This window comes from Pelophylax lessonae (genome assembly GCF_965119305.1).
Source record: "Pelophylax lessonae genome assembly, chromosome: 4".
Taxonomy (NCBI): domain Eukaryota; kingdom Metazoa; phylum Chordata; class Amphibia; order Anura; family Ranidae; genus Pelophylax; species Pelophylax lessonae.
Window position 1 is genome coordinate 395,938,603 of NC_138771.1, and position 23,497 is coordinate 395,962,099.

The 23,497-nt window shown below is 47.7% G+C and overlaps 1 protein-coding gene across 1 annotated transcript in view; it reads left to right on the forward strand.

Moving 5' to 3' along the window:
* HSPA9 (heat shock protein family A (Hsp70) member 9) overlaps positions 1-23,497 on the forward strand; it is a gene marked incomplete at its 3' end in the record, with an annotated part of 663,406 nt that overhangs the window by 441,939 nt on the left and 197,970 nt on the right. The window contains exon 12 of the mRNA XM_082253601.1: positions 17,217-17,321. Coding sequence (XP_082109727.1) covers positions 17,217-17,321 — 105 coding nt within the window. The remainder of the gene's footprint in view (positions 1-17,216; positions 17,322-23,497) is intronic.

Genomic DNA, 23,497 nt, shown 5'->3' on the forward strand with positions numbered 1-23,497 from the left:
GCAAGCTCCGGACCTTACAGGGTGGGATCAGGTCCCTTGGGGATGCTGATCTCTCCTCTCTGTGGGCCTGCATGCGGTCCCTGGGTCTGTAGGTTTCAGCTTTCGAGGCTATCCCTTTTGCTCAGTTTTCACACGAGTTCTCTGCAAGCACAGTTTTTTGCCAGGTGGGACAGAACGCCTCAGTCATTGGACAGCAGGATTTCTCTTAGCCACCTCGCAAGATCGGATCTTTTTTGGTGTCTCCTGTCACCAAATCTGACACAAGGCAAGTCCTTCCGGCCTCTGCTGTGGACGGTGCTCACCACGGATGCCAGCCTGATGGGCTGGGATGGAGTTCTGGGCACGCTGTGCGCCCAGGAAATGTGGTCGGCGGAGGAGGCTTCCTTGCCAAAAAACGTTTTGGAGCTCCATGCAATCCAGCTGTGCTTGTTCGTTGGTCAACTCGTCTTCAGGGTTGCCCGGTTCGGGTACAGTGCCGAGCGGCCAAGGAAGTGGCCGTGATCCTATCTTGGGCCGAGGCGCATGTTCCAGCGATTTCGGTGGTCCACATGCCGGGTGTGGACATCTGGCAGGCGGACTATATGAGTCGCCTGGCCCTGGACCAAGGTGAATGGTCCCTGCATCCGGAGAGGTTTTGCTCCTGTGTGCCCCGTGGGGGACTCCGGACGTAGATCTGTTCGCGTCCTGTCTCAAAGTGGTGGGAAGGTTCGTGACCTGAACCCGCGATCCTCTGGCGGACGCCACAAACGCGTTGGTGGTGCCTTTGCACCAGTACTGGCTGATTTATGCCTTCACTCCGATTCAGCTGTTATCCAGGTTCCTCCGCAGGTTGATGTCGGAACAGATTAAAGTCATTCTGGTGGCCCCAGACTGGCCCTGCCGGTCTTGGGTACGCAGACATCGTGCAGATGGTCATCGAGCCTCCCTGGCGGCTTCCGTTAGGGGGCTATCTGTCTCGAGGGCCGATCTTCCATCCTGCTTTGCTGTCTCTGGCTTTGACGACGTGGCTGTTGAAAGCAAAGTCTTGAAGGACAGAGGCCTCCCGAATGCTGTTATTCCGGCCTTATTGAAGACTCGGAAAGCTACCTCTAGAAAAATTTGTCATCGCACCTGGATGGTGTATATTGCCTGGTGCGAGTCGCATGGTTTCCATTCCCGCTCCTTTTCGGTGGCAATGGTTTTGGCCTTCTTGCAGGAAGCTGTGGATCAGCGCCTGGCGCTAACCACGATCAAAGGTCAGTTGTCGACTTTGGCTGTTTCTTTTCCAACGTCCTTTTGGCGACTAATTCCTTGATTCACATCTTTATTCTAGGGGTACGGCATCTGGCTCCACCGAGGGAGGCTCCCTTGCCTCCCTGGGACCTGAATCTGGTTTTGTCCGCTTTGCAACGGCCTCCCTTTGGGAACATCAGAGAAATTCCTCTGTTGGCTATGGACTCTGCTCACAGAGTATCTGACTTGGCAGCTCTGTTTTTTTTATTCTAGGTTAGCTTCTGTTGAGCTTCTGTTGGCCCAGTTGGTTGGTTTCCTCTGGCCTGGTTGTTACGTTGCCTGTTGGGAAGTTGCGTTCTTTCCCACCCCTCACACCTACACTGCTTTGGGACGTCCCACTAGTGAAGGCTGACTGAATGGGCGGTGACTGTCAGATGACGTAAGAGAAAATAGAATTTTTATAAGAACCAACCGTAAAAGAGTCCTCTGAAAGTTGCCACCCCCGCCCCTCTGGTTATTGGATCTGGGGGTTTTTGCTTTCCGGTACTGCTTGCTACAAACTGAGGAACAGTGATAACTGGATCGGGATAATGGCTGGGGGACGGCCCCCTAGAGGTGTGTCGAAGTATAGAAAGTTTTTTATTAACCTTTCAAACTGCCTAGCTTACTCCTGCAGAGGGCGCCATTACCCACTAGTGAAGGAGGGCACCATTACCCACTAGTGAAGGCTGACTGAACAGGCAGGGACTGCCAGAGCACTCAGAGAAAAGAATTTTATGGTAAGTTATTACAAACATTTTATTTTTCTTTCATCCATTGGCGGACATTGCTGCTGCTTTAAATCATAGACGGATGGGACATCCAAAAGCCATAACCAGTGAGGGGTGGGGAAAGGACAAACTTAAAGCCGAGTTCCACCCTAAAAAAATTTTTTGCAGCATCAGTTAGCAAAAAAAAAAAAAACCTGAAAAAGAATTGGATAGTTTTTTTTTCTTTGTCACTTAACTTGTTTTTAATGAAAATAAACTTACCTTCCTTTTCCTCCTTGTGCGGACACGGCCGTCAACGTCACTTCCTCCTTTGCATTGCGTCCTGGGAGATGAGCGTCATCAATCCCAGGATGCAATGGGAGCGGCCCCGGCCGCTAATCTGTTTACCGATCTCAATCTACTGCGCATGCGGGAGATTGCGATCGGCATTCTGGGTAGCTGAAACCAGGAAGGACACAGCAGGGGGACACAACGGCATCAGACACCCAGGGATGGCCGTGCTCTTTAATTTTAAAGGTAAGTATTTATCTTTATTTAATAACTGTAATGACCTGTAATGTGGGGTTAGTGTTAGGGTAATAGGGGATAGCTTAGGATTTGGGGGGTCTTTTTAGTAAAAAAAAAAGTGTATGTGGCCGGAACTCCGCTTTAAAAGAATGGAATTTCCACGGCTAACAAAGCCAGCTGTATAACATGGAGCCCAACAAGCAACAACTAGGGCTCAATTGTAGCAAAACCATAAAGGAGGTGGAAAGTAGACTGCTCCTTAAATGGCGGCCTGCAAAACCTTGCAGCCAAAGGCCGCATCCGAGGATGCTAACATCACAGACGACCAAGTGGCCGCCTTGCAAACCTGCATCACTGATGCCTGATGGCGGAAAGCCCAAGAGGCACTCAACACCCGCGTGACAGGGAAAGGAGGAACCTTGCCCTTAAGAGAATACACCTTAACCACCGTCTTTCTGATCCATCAAGAGGTGGTCGTCGCAAACGCAGCCTGACCCTTACGGGGTCCATCCGTATTCAGAGTCCGACTAACGAAAGGACTCAGTAGTCTCCAGATACACCCGTATCGCCCGAACCACATCCAAGCAATGCAAGGCAATTTCCTTAAGATGTGAAGGTTTCGGACAGTGAAGGAAGCACAATGTCTTCGTTCAGATGGCAGTCTGAAACCACCTTAGGAAGAAACTACGGATTAGGCCGTAACACTACCTTATCCCCGTGTATTACCAGATAAGGAGAGCGGCAAGATAGTGCCGCTAGTTCAGAAACCCTACGCGTAGAGGTGATAGCCACCAAAATGGCAAATTTCTGCGACAAGGTGAGCAATGAAATGTGTCTTATGTTCTCGAAAGGAGATTTCTGAAGAACCGATCAAACCAAATTAAGGAGACCTCCTGGGGGGAGCCAAATGGGGAACCCCCTAAAGAAACGTACAAATCAAAGAGTGCGTAGCCAAACGAAGTACACAGCCAAGGCCGAGATCTGACACTTAAGAGTGCCCAACGCCAAACGTTGGTCAACCCCTTTCTGTAGAAAGGTCAGGATCCTGCTGATAGCAAAGGATCCAGGATGCAGCTTCAGCGATTTGCACCAAGCAATGTACGCTTTCCATGTATGATGATAAATCTTCCAAGAAGTGGACTTCCTAGCCTTGAGTAAGGTAGGGATCACAGAATCGGACAGACCCCTGTCCTTTAACACCTTGCTCTCAACAGCCAAGCTGTTAAAACCAGCGTCTGTAAAGTAGGGTGGAAGATCAGACCCTGAGATAGGTCTTCCCGCAGAGAACGTGTCCACGGACCTGCGACTTTCAGCCGAATCAGGTCGGTGTACCAGGGTCTCCAGGGGCCAATCGGGAGCCACCGGAATCCCCTCCAAATCGACCCTGCGTAGCAGGCGAGATAAAATTTCCAGCTGAGTTAACGCATAATAAGCCCGTACTGGCTCCAGGTAGCCACCAGGACGTTTACTGCGTCGGCCAGAGGATCTCTGGACTGAGCCACAAACATTTACACTTTCCTGTTTTGTCTGGAGGCGAAACAGGTCCACATCCAGTGTCCCCCACTGGAGACACAGCTGCTTGAACAAATGTGGATGCAGGGACCACTCTCCCTGATCCAGGGTTTGAGGACTCGAGTAGTCTGCCTGCCAATTGTCTACGCCGGGAATGTACATGGTGGATTGGGCTGGGACGTAGTCCTCTGCCCAGCGCAGGATCTCGGCTACCTCCAGAGCCACCATGGCACTCCTGGTGCCCCCTTGATGATTGACATATGCCACGGCGGTGACATTGAACAAATGAAATACAGATGTCGATTGGTCCAGGCTGATTGGTCCCAACCACATCTAATAAAAATGGTGGCCTTTTAAGGGTGTGAAAGGTGCAATATTAATAGTTAGTAGCCAAGACAGGACATGTATAAAAAATATATTTCTCAATATTCCATTAAAATTGATTAAGAATATAATCAAAAAATGCATACAAATGTAAAAACGGGGGATGATATCAAATCCACCCTTGTAGCATGCATAGGCAAAAGAAAAGAAAAAACCTCAAGATGTAATCGAGGAAAAGAGAGGAAATGCCCATAAATGTCCAGATGGAATCGACAGTAAAGGGGAAGATCCACTCTTGTAGCATGCATAAACAATGTGAAAAAGAAAACCTCATGATATAATAGAGGGAAAGGAGGGAATACCCATAAGTATACAGATGGAATAGATAGGAAAAGTAAGGGGAATCAGTTTTATGACCCACACATTCCAATATTAATAATGCTGCAGATAGTCAAGGATATAGCCATCACCAAGTGCCAAGAGCAAAGGAACAGTCATCTCAAATAAAAGGAGAGAGGTTGTCACCGATCAGCCAGATCGCAAAATGAGGGGAGGAGAGGGTGAAACAGAACGGCACTTGCACATTCAAATCGATCACCCACACCAGCTGCGATACCGCATGTATAGCCAAGTGCATAGCTGTCCCCAGCAAGTGACCCAGCTTACCTTAGACATGCCCCTCCAGCACACACTCAAATTACCGTTATGTCTCCTGGATACCAGGTGGCCACGTCTACCACGCAGACCGCCTCCATTATTTAAGGGACTCCACCGGAAGCAGTCCGGGGGAAGAAGGCTTCCGCCCGCGCCGTAGCGTGCGGGGCCACAGCCGCACTCACCAACCCATTAAGTGAGCCGTCAGTCACGGCCAAGGCGCCACCCCTATGACCCGGCCGGGGGGGGCGGGTCAGGAGAAAGGAAGCCAAAGCCTCCCATTCCCCTGACTGGACAGAACACCCCTTGAGATTGTCCATCCAATGGAACAGGCTTAACTTGATTGCTCTCAGTTCCAGAACGGGAGCTTGGACTCTTCCAACGTCCAGGTCTCTTGAACATTCAGGGTGCCCAGCACTCCCCTCAACCGGTCAGACACGCATCTGTCATCACCACCGCCCAGAATACCGGAAGGAAGGATTTCCTGTGGAGAAGATTCGGGGAGCTGAGCCACCAATTCAGGTCCCTGGATCTCTGACTCAAACGAAACAGACTGTCCAGGGATAGAGGATCCTTGTCCCATTTGACAAGGATCTCCTGTTGCGAAAGTCTCGTGTAGGCCTTAGCATATGGTACGGCCTCAAAGGAGGACACCATCAGGCCCAGCCCCTGCATTGATGCCCTGAGAGACACCAGGTCGCAAGCCAGCAGCGACAGAATCGCTTGCCTTAACTGCTGTAACTTCACAGGAGGTGGAAATACCTTTTACTGAAGCAGAATCTAGTATCATCCCTAGATAACTCCAGTCTGGTTGTTGGAACCAGGGCAGATTTCTGAAGGTTTAGTTTCCAACCGAACTGCTTCAGAGTGTGAATGGTCACCTCCAAATCCTGTTTCAATGTCGCAGACAAGTCCGCTCGAAAAAGATCGTCCAAATACCCCAGAATCACTATTCCTCTGTCGTAGCAGAGCCAGGATTGGGGCCAACACCTTGGTGAAGACCCTGGGAGCAGAGGCGAGACCAAACGGTAACGCCACAAATTGAAAATGGTCCTTGCCCACCGCGAAGCAGAGGAATCGCTGATGACCCTGGCAAATGGGGACTAGTGATGTACCGAACGGTTCCCGGCGAACTTCGTATGTTCGCGTTCGCCGCTTCGGGCGAACATATGCGATGTTCGGTCCGCCTCCTATACATCATCATTGAGGCAAACTTTGACCCTGAACCTCACAGTCAGCAGACACATTCCAGGCCAATCAGCATACCTCCCTCCCACCTCCTATAAATAAGCAAGGGCAGCATCCATCTTAGATCATTTCTGTGTTACTGAGAGCAGGGAAAGTGCTGCTGCTGTTATAGCTAGGGACAGTTAGTCTGTGTTCCCGGTCTTGTTAGCCAGTGTTCTTGGTACACTCCTGCTGAGGATTTTTTTTGGATATATATATATATATATATATATATATATATATATATATATATATATATATATATATATATATATATATATATATATATATATATATATATATATATATATATATATATATATATATATATATATATATATATATATATATATTGTCCCCAAAAGCCCTTTTGAGGGCTGGTATTTGAGTATTTTTATATATCTAGTATCTTGTTGCAAATTGAAAAAAAAATATTTTTTATTATTGCAGTTGCTTGGGCTGCCAGTGACTGTCAGGTCCACAGAGTGTACTGTGCCCACTGCAGTGCCACTGCGTGCCCACCCACCACTGATATATATACGGTGGCACAGCAGCTTGCAAATTAAAAATATGTATATTTTTTTTATAATTGCAGTTGCCTGGGTGCCAGTGACTGTCAGGTCCACAGAGTGTACTGTGCCCACTGCAGTGCCACTGCCCACCCACCACTGATGTATACGGTGGCAGGCATGACTTTTTTTGGATTAGTGTCTGGGGGGGGGGGGGGGGGTCTAAAAAGCGTACCTGTGAAGTTTCAGCTCTGTAGCATGTCCAGAACCAGAAAAAAAATTAGAATTAGGGTTAGGGCTAAGGTTAGGGTTATTTTTAGTGCTTAGGGTTAGAGGGTTAGGGTTAAAGGGGTAGGGCTACTAACTCTAACCCTAAGTATCTCACCGTAACCCTAACCCTATCCCCTAACACTAAACCTAACCCAAACCCTCTAACCTTAACCCTAACCCTCTAATCCTAGCCATAAAAATAACCCTAGCCCTATCCCTAACCCTAATTTGTAATTTTTTTCTGGTTCCGGACATGCTACAGAGCTGAAACTTCACAGGTACACTTTTTAGACCCCCCAGACGCTAAATCCAAAGAAATTTTTTTTTTTTTTTATTTTATTTATTTTTTTTAATTTTTCCAATAATTGGCTCTCTATCAAAAAATGACAATTTTTAAGAACTTTTGTTTGTGTGATTCAGTGTCTGGGGGTCTAAAAAGTGTACCTGGTGAAGTTTCAACTCTGTAGCATGTCCAGAACCAGAAAAAAAAATAGAATTAGGGTTAGGGCTAGGGTTAGGGTTATTTTTAGTGCTTAGGGTTAGACGGTTAGGGTTAGAGGCGTAGGGGTAGGGTTACTAACTCTAACCCTAAGTATCTCACCGTAACCCTAGCCCCTAACATTAAACCTAACCCTAACCCTTAAAGCCCAGTTCCTGTCCCATTTTGGTCGGTTCTGGTCTGTTTGCGGTGCGTTAAACGGGGAGTTTGGTCTGTCACTGTGAAGCGGGCGTAACCCTTACACTACCTGATCGATACAACATCATACCTGATCGTATACACACACTGGATGTTTTAAAGCACGTTATTCCAAACAATTTAGGAATGTTAGGTGATTTATGCCCTTTATGGATTAAAACCCGCCTCTGCGTCAACTACGTAATTTTCCATGGGAGTTTTGCCATGGATCCCCCTCCGGCATGCCACAGTCCAGGTGTTAGTCCCCTTGAAACAACTTTTCCATCACTATTGTGGCCAGAAAGAGTCCCTGTGGGTTTTAAAATTCGCCTGCCTATTGAACTCTATGGCGGTTCGCAATGTTCACCGGTTCGCGAACATTCGCGGAGGTTCGCGTTCGCCGTTCGCGAACGGCAAATTTTAGGTTCGCGACATCACTAATGGGGACATGGAGATAGGCATCCTTAATATCGATCAAGGCCAGCAGGTCCCCCTGATGCAAGAACGCCACCACTCACAGCAGGGACTCCATGCAAAATTTCTGGATGCGCACAAGGATGAGGTCCAAGATTGGATCCAATTTGCCCTCCTGTGGAACGGTAAACAGGTTTAAATAGAACCCTCAAAAGCGTTCCTGATGAGGAACTAGTACAATCACCCCTTGTGACAGCATATCTCGATTTGCTTCCTGCAGCCCCCCAAGGCGGTTTGGGGACAGCTTAAGATTGGATTAAAAAAATCTGTCTGGCAGATGGGAAGGGAATGAAACTCTATCCAAACTGAATTACCTCGTGGACCGACCTGTCGTGCAACAGTGAGGTCCAAGGATCCGGGAAGAAACAGAGACGTCCCCCCCACCATTGAAGTGGGTGGGGCGCCCCTTCAGGCAGAAAAGGTCTGCTTGGAGTTGCTGGGGGTAGAGAATTTCAGCTTACCAGCTCACCGTTTCCCGGATCCTTTTCCGCCCAAAGCCTGTTTGGTTTTCTGCGACACGGTCACATGAAAAAAAAGTTTTTGGGCTGTAAAAAAAGGACATCGCTTACGCGAGGAAGACGTACCTTTAGTTGAGTGAGGAAAGAGTGTGCTCTTTCCCCCAGTGACCGCCTTGATCAAGTCATCCAAGGAGGAACTAAAAATGCGATCACCCTGAAAGGGAAGATCTGCCAAAAGCTTCTTAGAAGCCTGGTTGGCCGACCAGGACTTTAGCCAGATTGCACGTCTGATGAGCACACTTACCACTGACGCATTGGCCGCGAGTGGAGGAACGTCCAGGTTAGCATTGCATACAAATTGCACACTCTGCGATAATTGGTCAGCGAGTTCCAGGGCAGATGACGATAATATGTTTACCGTCAGTGCCTCTCTGAGCCTTTACCCATTTAAACAGTCTGAAAGACTAGAATGGTAGTCAGGGCAGGCCTGAGAATAGATCCCACTATCTTATACAGGTGTCGGGATAAGACCTCAATATGTCTGTAAACCGGATCAGGGAGAGATGAGGATTCTGCCACCGGTAAAACCGTGGCCTTGTGAATACCGCATATCTGGGGGTCCATCTGAGGGGGGACTGTCCATTTGCGTAAGATCTCTTCCTCAAACGGGTAGCATCTAGCCAAACGTTTGGGAATTGCAAGCGTGCGATTAGGTCGCCGCCAATGTTCCTCCACTAAGGCGGACAAGACTTCGGGACAAGGGAAAACCTTGGCCGATTTCTTTGCCCTGAGGGATCCAAAGGATACCAAGGCTTCTTGCGATTTAGAAATTGCATCCGATATTTTTAGGGTGTCCCTCACTGAGGATATCAAAGCATCTACCAGCGCCGTTTCCTGTGCCATAGTGGGTGTGGAAACATCCTCTCCCGCGTCAGAAAAGTCTGAATGCGGGGACACATCCTCCAAAAGGGGGTCTGCGTCGCTGGCGACCATATCGGCTTCAGAATCTGAGGTCTGAGATGAGACAGGCGAGGGTCGAGGGCGTTTCTTAGTAAATGCTGCCGCAATTACTTTGTCCATTTTTCTGGACATTTCTTGCATCACAGACAATAGTCACATCATGAACATCAGAAGCAGGCCCCAACCCTACATCGGGGGTCGCAGACAAACTTGGGGAGTCCATGTTAGACATATTGCCAAACAGAAGGATTGCACAGTAAGAATGTAAAGAGCAGACAGGGAAACACCGGAACCTGCACCGCAAGGGTTTAAATAGAAGCATCTCCTGAGAACAGGAACAATGGCCTAAGAGGGAGCAATACGTGCCCATTGGCCAAATATTAACACACCTGAGGCGAAGTGAGGTTACAAAGGCACCACAGGTCCCAGCAAGTCTGCTGCTACCGGCATGCACTGCGCCTTTAAGAGGCGATCGCAATGCATGTATTGCTACTCGGGGGGGGGGGGGGATAATCCTAAGCCCCCTAAAGGCCTGAAACCCCTCTGAAGATGAAAAGGGGAAGGCCAGGGTAATTAAACTCCTCTAGAATAGTTACCACATAGAGAACACAGCAAGGTTCATCAGCAGCATGGGGAAGAGAAGGTAAAAGAAAACACCACCGCCGACCAGAGCCAGAAGCTCCTGTGCTGTTTTGTCTCTGGCTCCAGCAAAATGGCCACCGGTATTACAGTGATAGGGATACCCAGGCAGGCTGTTGAGGCCTGTTAAGGCTGCAGGCCACGGCAAAATGGTGGCTTTGCGCCAATGAGCACGTGACCTCGGGCCTAGTGAGGCCAACCCTAGTAACAGGCCTTGGTGCCCTGGCGGTGTAATCCCGGCAGATGACCCCCCCCCCCCCTAAGAAGATCAGGAGCTGTGTCCGTCAATGAACATCAGAGAAATGGATTTTTCGTTAAGACAAAAATCCCATTCTTTCTCTGCTGGCTTCAAATAATTGCCTACATCATTAGAATTAAGATCCGCCATGAATCCTTCCAATGATTCAAAGTCGCCCTTCCAAATGAGGAGGACGACGTCCATTTACCTAACCTAAAGCACAACTGCGGTCCTGGTGTCAGAATGGGTGACACCCTCCCATTTGGCTATAAAAAGATGGTCCATTCTTGTGTGGATGCAACTTAGGGGCACTCTGAAGTTGGGTCATTGTTTTTTTTGAAAGGTCCAGTGTGTAAATTGAAAAGATAGTAAAGCTAAAGTATGGAAAAATAAGATTGGGGGGGGGGGGGGCGAAATCCAAACAAAAGACTGATCATGCTGCGGCGGTCCCCTCACAGGGCATTACCATCAATGATACTCTGGAATTCCAGGAGACTATGGCAGCTCTCCCTGCAAATGACCAGCCTGTGATGGCCTCTATGTTGAGGGACATGATGCTGTCACTGCGCTCTGCTATTCATTCTGATATGCTGCAATTGATGTCTCAGTGCAACACTGCAGTGGTCGCTGTGACTGACAGAGTGACAAAAATAGAAGACAAGATGGGGGAATTTGCCAATACATTTAACGACATGGTGGATGCCCATAACGACCACGATGACGAAATAATATGGCTTAAGTCTAAAGTGGCAGACCTTGAGGATCGTTCCAGATGGAACAATATCAAAATCGGAGGCATACCAGAATCTGTTAAACCTCAAGACCTGTCTGACTACCTTACTTCTATTATGCAGGACTTATTGCCAAATGTGGCACCCACTGACCTAGCAATTGACAGGATCCACAGGTTACCTAAACATATTCCTGAAAAGTACCCAGAGATGCTATTGCTAGGATTCATTTTTCCACTGTGAAGGAGAGGGTCATGGCACGGATGAGGAAGGCCGTGGACCTCCCTGTCAGCGTACAGGGCCTGTCATTTTACGCAGACCTATCCGCACACACCATGAACCGTAGAAGAAATCTGTTGACTGTAACAAAACCCTTGAGAAACCACCATATCCAGTATCGCTGGAATTACCCGGCAACCCTCCTAGTTACTAAGGGGGACAAGGAATTTAAAATAATGACCCTGTAATATGGCATCAACCTGCTCCGTCAGTGGGGCATTCTGGAATCTGATGAACCAGATACTCAACGCCAATCTAGGGGACCTGACCGTTCTCCATCCACCTGACTAAGGAATCCCTCCCGAATGTGTCCACTTGTTCCATGTAGGAGTTGACCCTCCATTCACTAAATCAGCCAGTTTAAGATATCCGGCAGTTCTGTTCGGCTGCTTATAGTATTTTCGTACTAATTGCCCCAAATTAGCAGGTTTACATTCTGCTCAGATTTCCACCCGGATATAGTCTACTTTTTACTTACAGGCGCCAACTGTTCCTAGCGCCTTGTGCTGTGTGTGTTTTTTTTCTTTTTTTTCTTCTTATTTCTTGTATATTCCCCCTACCCAGCGTGCTTTGTTTTGGTCTTTCCTTTGGATTATTTTTTGACGCTTGCATTTTGGAGTGATCACATCACTTTCATACCACCATGTCTTTTAAACTGACATCATTGAACGTTCGCGGTCTCAACAGTCCATTTAAACGTCATATGCTGTGGAGAGAACTTAAAACTCAAAAATGTGATGTCATGCTCATCCAGGAAACCCCTTTCTGTGCTGTGATGCACCCCATGCTTAAGTTCAAGCAGTTCCCCCATTCCTACTATGCTAATGGCCCTAAGAAGAGAGGGGGCGTGGCCATCCTCATTAAAGACTCTGTGGAATATAAATACATCTCTCACCACTCTGATCCTGAGGGCCGCTTTCTCCTGCTAAAGTGCGAAATAAACAACGTCGCATATTCCATCATCAATGTCTATGCCCCCAATACAAACCAAAATGCCTTTTTAAAAAAGCTGTGGACACACATTAAACCTGACATCTCAGGATTTGTGCTTTTGGGGGGAGATCTGAACTTAGTAGCTAATTGTCGCCAAGACATTTCCAGGGACCATCCACTGCAGAGCGGATATATCCAAATGTTTGATTTCCTCGGACCTACAGGACGTCTGGAGATGTCATCACTCCACAGAGAGGGACTTTTCCTTTTTCTCTAAAGTACATTCCTCATACTCCAGGATTGATATGATCTTAACTGATACATTTTTGCTACAAAAAGTAGTGGACTCTGCCATAGGCCAAATTACATGGTCAGACCACGCACCAGTTTCAGTGACTATAGGCCCCCAGGCCTGTTCCACGAGAGCTAACAGATGGAAAAACGACATCAGTATCTTTTGTGACCCGAGGACTTCCTCCGAGGTCCAAGTGGCCCTGGAGGAATTCTTCCGCACCAATGACGATGGGGACACTTGCCCGTTCACAATTTGGAACACCCATAAGGCATTTATGCAAGGTTTCCTCATGTCTAAGAGTGCAGCTAAACGGAGGCAGAGGAGGCAGCGGTTGGAAGACCTATTACAAAAAATCCAACAGTTAGAATCCCTTAACAAACGGAACCCGCTTCCGCACACCACTGACCAGTTGACACAGGCCCAAAATGAGTTGCGCTTGCTGTTAATTGGACAGCATCAAACTCAAATCCGTAAGCTGAAAGCCAACTTTTTTGCTCACGGTAATAAGGCTGGCAAACTTTTAGCCAACCATCTGAAAGACGAACGTATCCGACAGCGTATCTCTAAACTAACTCATCACTCGACCGGACAGGCCTTGACCAACCCCAAAGATATTGCGGATGCCTTCAGTCAATAGTATGGCTCCCTTTACAATTTGAAAGACGACATGTCCACTCCCCAACCATCCCCAGAAGACATAGATAGCTTTCTGGCATCAGTTTCCTTGCCCAAGTTGACTCTGTCCGTATTGTCGGACTTAAACCTCCCTATTTCTGCAGCGGAAATTTCCACTGCGATTCTATCACTACCCTTGAATAAAGCTCCTGGCCCGGATGGATTTTCTTCAGAATACTATAGACAATTTGTACACACTTTATCCCCAAGGCTCCAAGGTGTATTCCACAAAGCTACCTCGTCTGCCTCCTTTCCTCCAGAGATGTTGGAGGCTACTGTGATAATGCTTCCTAAACCGGGGAAACCCCTGGACTGCGCGAAGAATTTCAGACCCATATCATTACTGAACGTGGATCTGAAGGTCTACGCAAAAATTTTGGCTAACCGGTTGTCTGGGTTCCTGCCTGACCTCATTAAACAGGACCAGGTGGGTTTTGTACTGGGCCGCCAGGCTACTGACGCTACAAGGCGCCTCCTGAATCTCATCCACCATGCCGAATCCACTAATACGCCCACAGTGTTCCTGTCCCTTGACACCGAAAAGGCCTTTGACAGGATTCATTGGGGATATCTATATAAAGTTTTGCAACGTTTCGGCATGGGGGGTGAGATTTTGGACGCGATTATGGCTCTATATACTCAACCTTCGGCCTATGTTTACACAGAGGGTATGTTCTCTACGAAATTTGATATCACTAATGGGACCAGGCAGGGGTGCCCACTTTCCCCATTGGTCTTCGCTCTCTTGATGGAGCCTTTGGCGGAAAGGATTAGAAACCATCCAGGAATTAGGGGTCTGGACATCCACGGTTTCCCAAACAAGATATCATTGTTCGCGGACGATGTTAACTTATCTATGACAGCTCCAATAACCTCCCTTACTGCAGCTCATTAAGTTCTTCAGGAATTTCACTCCATTTCATACTACAAAATCAATGATACTAAGTCACACATGCTGTGGGTGGGAATCAATGACAATCTGCGGACAGAGATCGAACATTTAGTACCCTTCCAGTGGAGTCAGGGCCCCATTGATTACTTAGGTGTCAAGCTTACTAGCAGTATGAGGGATTTGTTTAAGTCTAATTTCACCCCATTTATGACCACCTTGACAGGTGACATCAACAGATATGGTAAACATTTCCTCTCTTGGTCGGGCAGAAATGCAGCATTTAAAATGCTAACATTCCCAAAGCTCCTATGTTTATTCAGGGCGCTTCCCATCAAGATTCCTCAAGCATTCTATCGCACAGTACAGTCCGTGGTCTCCAGGGTCTTGTGGGCCGGGAAAAAACCCAGCTGTTCCCATAAGCTTTTAGTCAGACATCCCCTGGTGGGAGGTATGGGGGTTCCCGACATAAGGGATTACCATATGGCAGCCATCCTCACGCAGTCTCTCTATTGGTTAAAACCGGATCGAGCTCCCAGCTGGAGCCAGATAGAACAGTCGGAGGTGCCACACGGGTCCTTGGCTGACCTTATACTTAGCATTCCACTATCTAGACACACATTTTCTGTAGTGCACCCGACTATAAGTGGCACGATGCATGCCTGGCAGTATTTTTTTGCCCACAGTGCCACAACAGGTCATAGAGTGGATGTTCCTGTCCCTCTGACGGCCCTTTCCTTCCTCTCCCCGAACCTGAGAGTAAACCACTGGCCATCTTATGGCCTGCACACAATCCAAGACTTTAAACAACACTAGGGCAGCTCCTCCTTTGCCACTAGATGTGTGAGGTTCCCTTCCTTTACCAGGGAGTTTCTCACGTTCCGCTGGGTGTCGCATTTGATTTCTACCCTGGATGCGACTGATATCTCTATACCAGCACAGATTCATTCCTTATGTTTTGGGACATGCAAACAATTCAGAGGTATAGGCACGTTCTACACAGCTCTCCATGATAAAAGGTCATTTGTTAAAAACACCCATCATCTCAAATGGGAGGGCGAACTTAATCAGGAGTTCACTACTAAGCAATGGCTAAACTCCTATAAACTTACTCAAACCCATACTAGATGTTCAAACTTACTCAAACCCATACTAGATGTTCCAACTTCAGGGAAGGGCTTCAAAAACTACATCTCAGGTGGTACAAAACGCCGTACACTATTGCCAAATACTCTCCAGAGGTGTCTAACCTATGCTGGAGACAGTGTGGTCAGGTGGGCACCCTACTACTACATGTAATGTAGTCGTGTATCTCTCGGAGAAGCTTTTTGTCCTCTGTATCAAAACTTATTGCATCTATAACGGGAATACTAAATAAGGTGACAGTTGAACAGGCCATCTTAGGTATTAATGTGGACAGATACCCTCCCCAATTTAGGACGGTTGTCCAAAACATTCTTTTTGCTGCTAGATTGTCCATAGCACGCAAGTGGAAGTGTATAGATATCCCCTCTCAGAGGGAAGTCATTCAACTTGTGGGAGAATCTTATATGTATGAAAAAACCCTAGCCTTCACTGAACTTAAGATGCGACAGTTTCAGGCCAAATGGTCGATCTGGAACGATTATTTCCCTAAACATAGTTCTTGCTGAGCCCAATTGTTAGTGGGCGGTGGGTACGGGGGGGGTCATGGCGGAGAGAAGCTCGACTCACACTGGGGGATGCAGCATGTTCCCTAGGTGGGGCACTCTCCTCAAGGAATAAGAATTATTATCTACTAAGATACAGGCATACCCCACTTTTAAGTACACAATGGGACCAGAGTATGTATGTAAAACGAAAATGTACTTAAAGTGAAGCAATACCTTTTTTCATTTCTCAATGCATGTTAATACACTAGCTCCACAGGAAATATTGGTCTGCTTGACATGGCATTGCTCCCAAACCATGTGACAAGGACACCAAGCTTGGGGAGCATGTTAAGGGGATCCAGGACTATGACATAATAGATTACCTAGGCAAGCTGGCCAGCCACAAACAGGATATTTTGTAGTCCTGGGTCCCCTCTCAGTGCTCCCTAAGTTTGGTATCCTTGTCACTTATAGTTTGGGAGCAGTGCCATGTCAAGCTGACCAAGATTTCCTATAGACGCCAATGTTAAAAACCGGGAGTAGTGTCCTGCCAAGCTGAACAAGCTGTGTCCTTACTCGCGAGTGTACTTAAAGTGAGTGTACTTAAAGCGGGGTATGCCTGTAGTGTAGAAATGGGTCGTAAGCCCCTCCGCCCCTTCCCCACCCGACCATGTTGTTGAAGAAATATATTCTAGGATGATGGCTAAAGAAGCTCGGTTACTAATTACTCCCTGTGAACAAATCCATTTGGGGGCTGTAGGCCTCACATGTATGTTTATTAGAAAGCATTATTACTTGTTTGTTTGAAAGCATTGTTATCCACCTTTTTCTTTTGTGTGACGTTGTCATATGTACAATTTCGTCACAATATTGTTCATGTATATTTTCTGTGTCTTTTTTGAAAACCAAATAAAAAGAATTAAAAAAAGAAAAAGAAAAATAAGATTGGGGAAGGAAACAGAGGAGTGAGTGGAGTAGGGTTATAGGGAACACGTGTACGGAGTATGTCCTCAAACTTTTGCCAGTGTCTGATCACTTGAATGTACGATGCCATAACCCAGGGTCATTGAATACTTTGCCTGTGTCCTGTACACAATCTGTATCGCAAGATATGGAAATTTTAGGTGAATCAGAGTTCTTATTTTTTTCTGGTTTACCTGTGAAGTAATTTTCTTGGAGGACATCAAAGGACACACAGATCCCTCCCCTCTTGCTTGTGGTCCTCAAAGCTTGATACAAAACCCAAGGCTTAACTGAGCTGGGAGGGGTTATCCCTGGATGTTGATTCCCCCCTTCCCCCTGTTCTCTGCTATGTCCATTATCTTTAGTCTTTCTTTTTTTTTTTTTTTTAAGGTGTTCTCTACTGCTGCTGATGGACAGACACAAGTGGAAATTAAAGTATGCCAAGGAGAGCGAGAAATGGCTAGCGACAACAAAATTCTTGGACAGTTTACATTGGTAAGCATCTTGAAGTTTTTCTCTGTAGTTGCATTAAAAAAAAAACAAATTTATACTTTGATTGTTGTACAGATGACCTAAGATTAAATAGAAAGTGTGAGGGAAATGTTTTACTTGTGTATTTCCACTGTGTTTGCTGTCATACCTTCCAGACAACACAAGATTCTGTATTCTTTTTTTCTCTGCCGTCACAGCTATACAATTGTGTGTACATTTCTTTTTCACATCTATTTAAGCACAGAGGATTTCAGAAAGCTTGGTTGTGCTACTTATAGGAAGTAGATGGCAAACAGAAAATTTGATGCCAGCCTCCCCCACGCCCCATATATCCCCTCTTCTACCCAGTATCAGTTGTTGCTAGTGTTCTAGAAGGTTAGATGCCTTTTCTCCAGCTTTCTTCCTCTGCCGACTTTTTTTTTTTTTTTTGCATCTGTGACTTCCATTAAGATTCTTTGCTCACACTGCTGTATGACCTGGTCTTTCTGGTTGAATGTGCGAGCTCTGTTTTGTGATGCTTTCCAGGCAGGATTGTATTAGCCACAGAGAGCTTCCAGTAGTGGAGCTGTGAATGGGTCATATGGGAGCTACTTCATTACTGGGGGGCACTAGGTGCCACCTGAAATGCCTACTTTCTGTCAGTTGAGGCTCCCCTTTGTCAGCAAGTGACTGCTGTAGCTTACGGAAGTGAGAGACGACAATGGAAGCTAGTGGGTGACGGCACAGCTCTGGGAGTATAGCCAAGTTGTGCTGCTGCTTAGAGATCATGTGACCTTGCCAAAGGACATGAACACACTGTAGGATTTTACACACTGTGGGCAGCATGGGTGTGAGGGGTGGAAGCATTGTCTTAACCACTTCCTGCCAAATTGCGTACCATACCTGGTATGAAATTTGAATGTAAGTGGTTGTACCGGGGTGATACCTGCAGGCATCACCCTGGTACCTTTTTTAAAACCACAGCAGCTCTCTTATAACAACAACCAGAGCAACTAACCAGCCACTCGGTTGTTTTTGCAAACAGCGGGAGGGGATGTTCCCCCGCCGCCTTCTGCGGTTCGCTCGGGCTCTCCCATCCCACCAGAAGAACTGAGCTACTAGCCGGCGTTTCTGCTGGCTGGTCGGAGACCCAAAGTAGGTTGGGATCAACTTTGATTGGTTTGCCGCAGTGGTAACCCAGATGTGATGACATGACATCACTTCCACTTTATCCGCATCTTAACGGCCCCATTTTTTGAAAATCGAAAATATTCAGTAATGCCGATCTTGATGTTTTTTGAATGCTTTCAAGTGCAAAGGAGGGATCCTGGGGTATTAATAGATCCCAGATCCCTCCATAAAAGGTACCTGTCTCACGTCCCCCCTGTGCTAGCAAGCAAAGGTGACAACGTGTGTCGGTCCTGCAAGCACACAAACCGCAAACGTTCCACACGTGATGTATCGTCACGTTCGTCAGACCATGAGCAGTAATTCTAGCACTCTCTCACACATCTCTGTAAATCTAAAGTGGTAACCTGTAAAGGCTTTTAAAGCGTTGTCTATGGATAGTAAAATTTACGTAGTTTGTCGCGGATGTTCTGGCGGACGCAATTTTAAAGTGTGACATGTTTGGTACCCATTTACTCGGCGTGACATTTATATTTTACAAAAAAATTGGGTTATGTATTGTGTGGTTGTCCATTAAAATTTAAAAGTGCGGGCGTAGCCGGCAAATGAGGAACATGACCACTTGAGATCCTAGCTCCTTGTCACACAGTTCTCCCGGAGCCGATCACAGCAACACAGGAAACTCGAGAGGCGTTTTCACATTTCTGTAGAACGTGGGCACATTCTGAACCTGCTGCGGCCTCCCGGGCTCTCGCTCTACCTGATCCCACACTGATATACAACACAAGGGGATAAATAACCACAACCAGATTCAGCAAAACCAGCGACAGCTATACTCACAAACCTCATCCAGCTCTAATAGCCCAGTGAAGTTAAAGCATATGATGTCATAGTGGGGAGGACAGTGCCTAAGCAATTCATTAGACTATACACTAGAATTTAATGATTTAATAGCTGCATTCCCAACAAGTAGCCAGTCATGGATTCTGTGCCATTCATACAGATATGTTACAACTCATGAAACCATGCTAAATTGAGGTCACTGCAGTAAGCTACAGATTAACCCATTTAGAAAGCAAAACGGGGGAGTTTATGGACACCTTTAATGACATGGTTGATGCACACAATGAACATGAAGATGATTTTATGGCTTAAAGCGAAAGTCGCAGACCTTGAGGATCATTCCAGGAGGAACAATATAAAAATAAGGGGAATCCCAGAAACCATTAAACCACCAGAATGAACAGCATTCCTAACCAACATAATGAAAGAAGCTTTCCCTGACTTACCTTTTAGAAGACCTGGTGATAGACCGAATACACACAGACTTCCTAAACCCAAACATATCCCAGCAAAATTACCAAGGGACACCATTGCAAGAATTCACTATTACCGGGTTAAAGAAAACTGTCTACAATGGGGGGGGGGGGGGGGGGACAGTCCTTGAATGCATGCAAGGACTGTCCTCCTTTGCCGACCGGTCAGCCCAGCCCACACTATGCAACCACACTATGCAACGTAGGGGCAATTTAACGAGACTAGAACCAAACCTCTCAGGAACCACCACATTCCATACTGCTGGAATTACCCTGTCAAACTGATGACCAGGAGGTGATTTCAGAAAATGATTTCATGGTCACTACCTTGGCAAATGTTATTCATCTACTTGGAGTGTAATATCTTGATTCAAGAAGAGGAACAGATTCAAAACCAAGCTAACTCCCCTTCTACACCTCCTGATTGAAATACGAGCTAAACACGCAGGCCCTGTAATGCCTTTTCTTTTTCTTCAAATACTTATAGCATGCTCCAATAGTTCTGGTCAGCGACCGATAACGGTTATTGTTACGTTAATGGGACCGTATTTCCAAAAGAAATCGCAAGTTTTTTTTTTCTCTATCGTCCATTGACAGACGCAGCCAGCATCTTTATAAGCTGAATGGGTTATGCTGCCCCCTGCAGGAGTAGTCTAGGCAGGAAAAACTTTACATGTACACACTTACTGGGCCATCCCCACATGCATAACCTACACCCCCTCTGCTCAGCACACCAGTTTGTTTCTGCCTAGAGAAGGAGTAGGACCTAGGTTTCCTGCTGGGACCTCGGTCTCAGTTTTTTATTCTTTTTAGAATATTTTGTTTTATTCCTCTTTACTCACTTTGCTAGCTGGTGTTCAGGGGGATCCCCCTGGTGATCTGCAAGCAATGCCGGCTGGGGCTTCGCACTGGATAATCTAGATCCTTATGGTCCCCCCAGCCTGGCCTTTCGAGTGTGAGCAGGTTATAGTCCCGCACTAGGCCTCACCACGATGGTGCCCCTTTCCGAAAAGGGATGAGCCTGCGAGCGGACACCTTGCCTGGACTCGGCAACCTGGAATGCCCTGAGTTGCAGCGTACCCCTCAGCTGGCAGCACCCCCACTTCGGGTGGGAGGAGGTCTGCCCGGAGCAGTGCCCACCCGGTCCATGGTATGGTGAATAAATGTGACCCCCCCATGCCCCTGGTGGCCTTGGGGGGGGGGGGGGGATGTGGACCCTCTCCTGGGGATAATAGGACCAGCGCTTTCTAAAAGATCCCCCTGGCTTGTCATGTACCCGGCCTCTGTGCCCGGTCTCCCGTCCCCGCAAGGGGCTATGCAATTGGTGCCCCTGGAATCCTGCGGGGGGTGGCAAAGTACCTTGTTGCTTGCTGGGTCTTGTTGTAGATCCTTGAGGCCTTCATTGTGGGAGTCCCTGGCTGCATGGCTTGCCGTATGGGCAATGTGTATAACTTTCCCATTGACTTGTATGGGACAGCCATTTTCCCTGTGCTTCCTATTAAATTGCATTAGCAACCATTTTTGTGTTCTGTTGTACTGCACTAGCAGTGTGACCTTTTACATCCAGTCCGAAGTCACTTCCTGTGATGCTTCTTCCTGCTGCAGGCCGTTCAGGAGGGTTCTCTTTGGAGGTGGAACAGTACATGGGGGTCTCTGCGGGCATATCCCTGCACACTCTGCTGTATATTTAAGGGGGTCTCTGCAGACTGCTGCGATCGGCTGTGGGAACTGCGATCGGCGCTTAAAGTGACAGTACTCCGTTTTTTTTTTCCACAACTTTGAATATGGAATCCCAGTCTGTAATTTCTCCCTCAGACCCACTCTGTGCGACTCCCAGACAGTCCGGATCGCAGTCGCTGGCAGCTATTTTCAGCAGCTCTGGAAAATCAACAAAAGTTGGTTTCTCTTACGTCCTCCGACAGTCGCAGCCTCCTCTAAGTCATCACTGTTGGGTATTGTCTTCCCATCCGCAGGACTAGCTAGGCATATAGACTTAGTCCAAAGACAAAAGGCATTAGCAAATACACACCCATGGGGCCTGTCCCATCTGGTCAATACCCCCCCTGCATCACCACTCCCAACTCAGTTTTAATCTGCCTAGCGTCAGGAATAGTCAGGCTTACCTTGTGCTGGGGCTTCAGTCTCAGCCTTCCTAATCTTTTATTTGATTTTCTTTGAAAATGTCAGTTTTTCTTTTACTTTACTAGCTGTTAATTTTGTCAGCTTCTAGTGTTAGTCTTCTCTTCGGATGAAGATGGATCATGCGGTGCTGGGATTCGGACTGATCACCCTGGTTCTCCAGAGCAAAAGGGTCAGATGGACCCCCAGCCCGCCATCGAGCGTTCAGCTAAGGTTCGCCCTGGCATTACGAACGACCCATCCCTGTTCACTACAGGGATGCAGCCGTGAGGTGGCTACCTCACAGGACTCATCTGCGGTGCTGCAGCGTCATGTCCCTGGCTCACGGCACTCCCTGTCAGATGAGGACAGAGGCTTTCCGTGCTTAGAGGCTCCCCACACCATCTGGTACAGGTAAGTACTTGTACTGTGTGGGGCCTCTGTCTGGGGTGGCAGTCTGTGTTGCTGTGTGTACCCCATGTCTGTGCCTGTGTGACTCCCTGTGCGATCCCTGTGGGGATCGCTTGTGCAGATACTGTGTGTGCCCGGGGGTCTCCGTCCCTGTGTCACTTAGGTGCATTGTTGGGGGTGCAGACGTTTCGGATTGTGTGGCTACCTCAGCGGCGAATTTTTGCGCGGTCCGCCATCTTTACTATGGGCTGACGTGTAACTCGTCTGGGGCGATCCGGCATGTTATTTTGGTGCCATTCGCCGCCATTTTGTGGGTGGTGGAACGATCGGTCCGGCCGCATGTCGGCGGCCATTTTGGCGTAGCCTCCAATGCATCCCTATGTGGCAGCCATTTTCCCAGGGTCTGGCATATAGTCCAGCCTGCTCCAGCAGCGCTTCCTTTCCATCAGCAGCAGGACATCGGTAGCAACGCTCTGCGAGCTCTGCAGGTTATCACTCTAAATTTCCCTCTGTGCTATCGCTTCTAGCTCAGTTTCTTTTCTCCTTTGGGGGTCTTTTATCATTGTTGCAGTAGCGGTGGGCTGCGCGCACCGCATGGTTTCTTAAAGGGGACAGTACTTTGTATTGCACTGTAGTTTGTTTTGATAACTTGAGCAATGGATTCTCAGGAAAGCAAGTTTCCTCCAGCTTTAGTGGGGGGCCCCAGTTCTCCTGTGGCCCCGCTGCGACCCGATCTGGCTGCTGTGGTGGCGACTTTGGTGGCAAATATGGAAATGCTTTTGTCTGAACGCGCTGCGAGAAAGAGGCCCAGGTTGTCTCTCTCTTCTGATTCAGATGGGGATATGGCTGCTGCTGCGAGCGTGCCCTTTTCAGGGTCCCGCTCATGCTTGGACCCCCCGGGGTCTGAAGGGGAGGCTGAGATGGAGGGGGTTGATACCTCCTCCCTGGGGTCGCCTGAAGAACGGGCGGCCATGGATAAGTTGATTGTGTCTGTAAAGGACACCTTACATTTAGAGGATGAGCCCTGTCCTCTGGGCGTTGTGTCCTCGTTTGGGACGCACAGGACCCGCAAGTCTGCGCATGTTTTCCCCTGCCCAGCGGAATTCCATTACACTGTTAATGAAATGTGGCGCACATTGAAACGTCCATTCCTGGTTCCTAGTCGGTTCAAATTACTTTATCCTTTTGCGCCGGCTACGGAATCGCGATGGTGTGTGCCTCCACAGG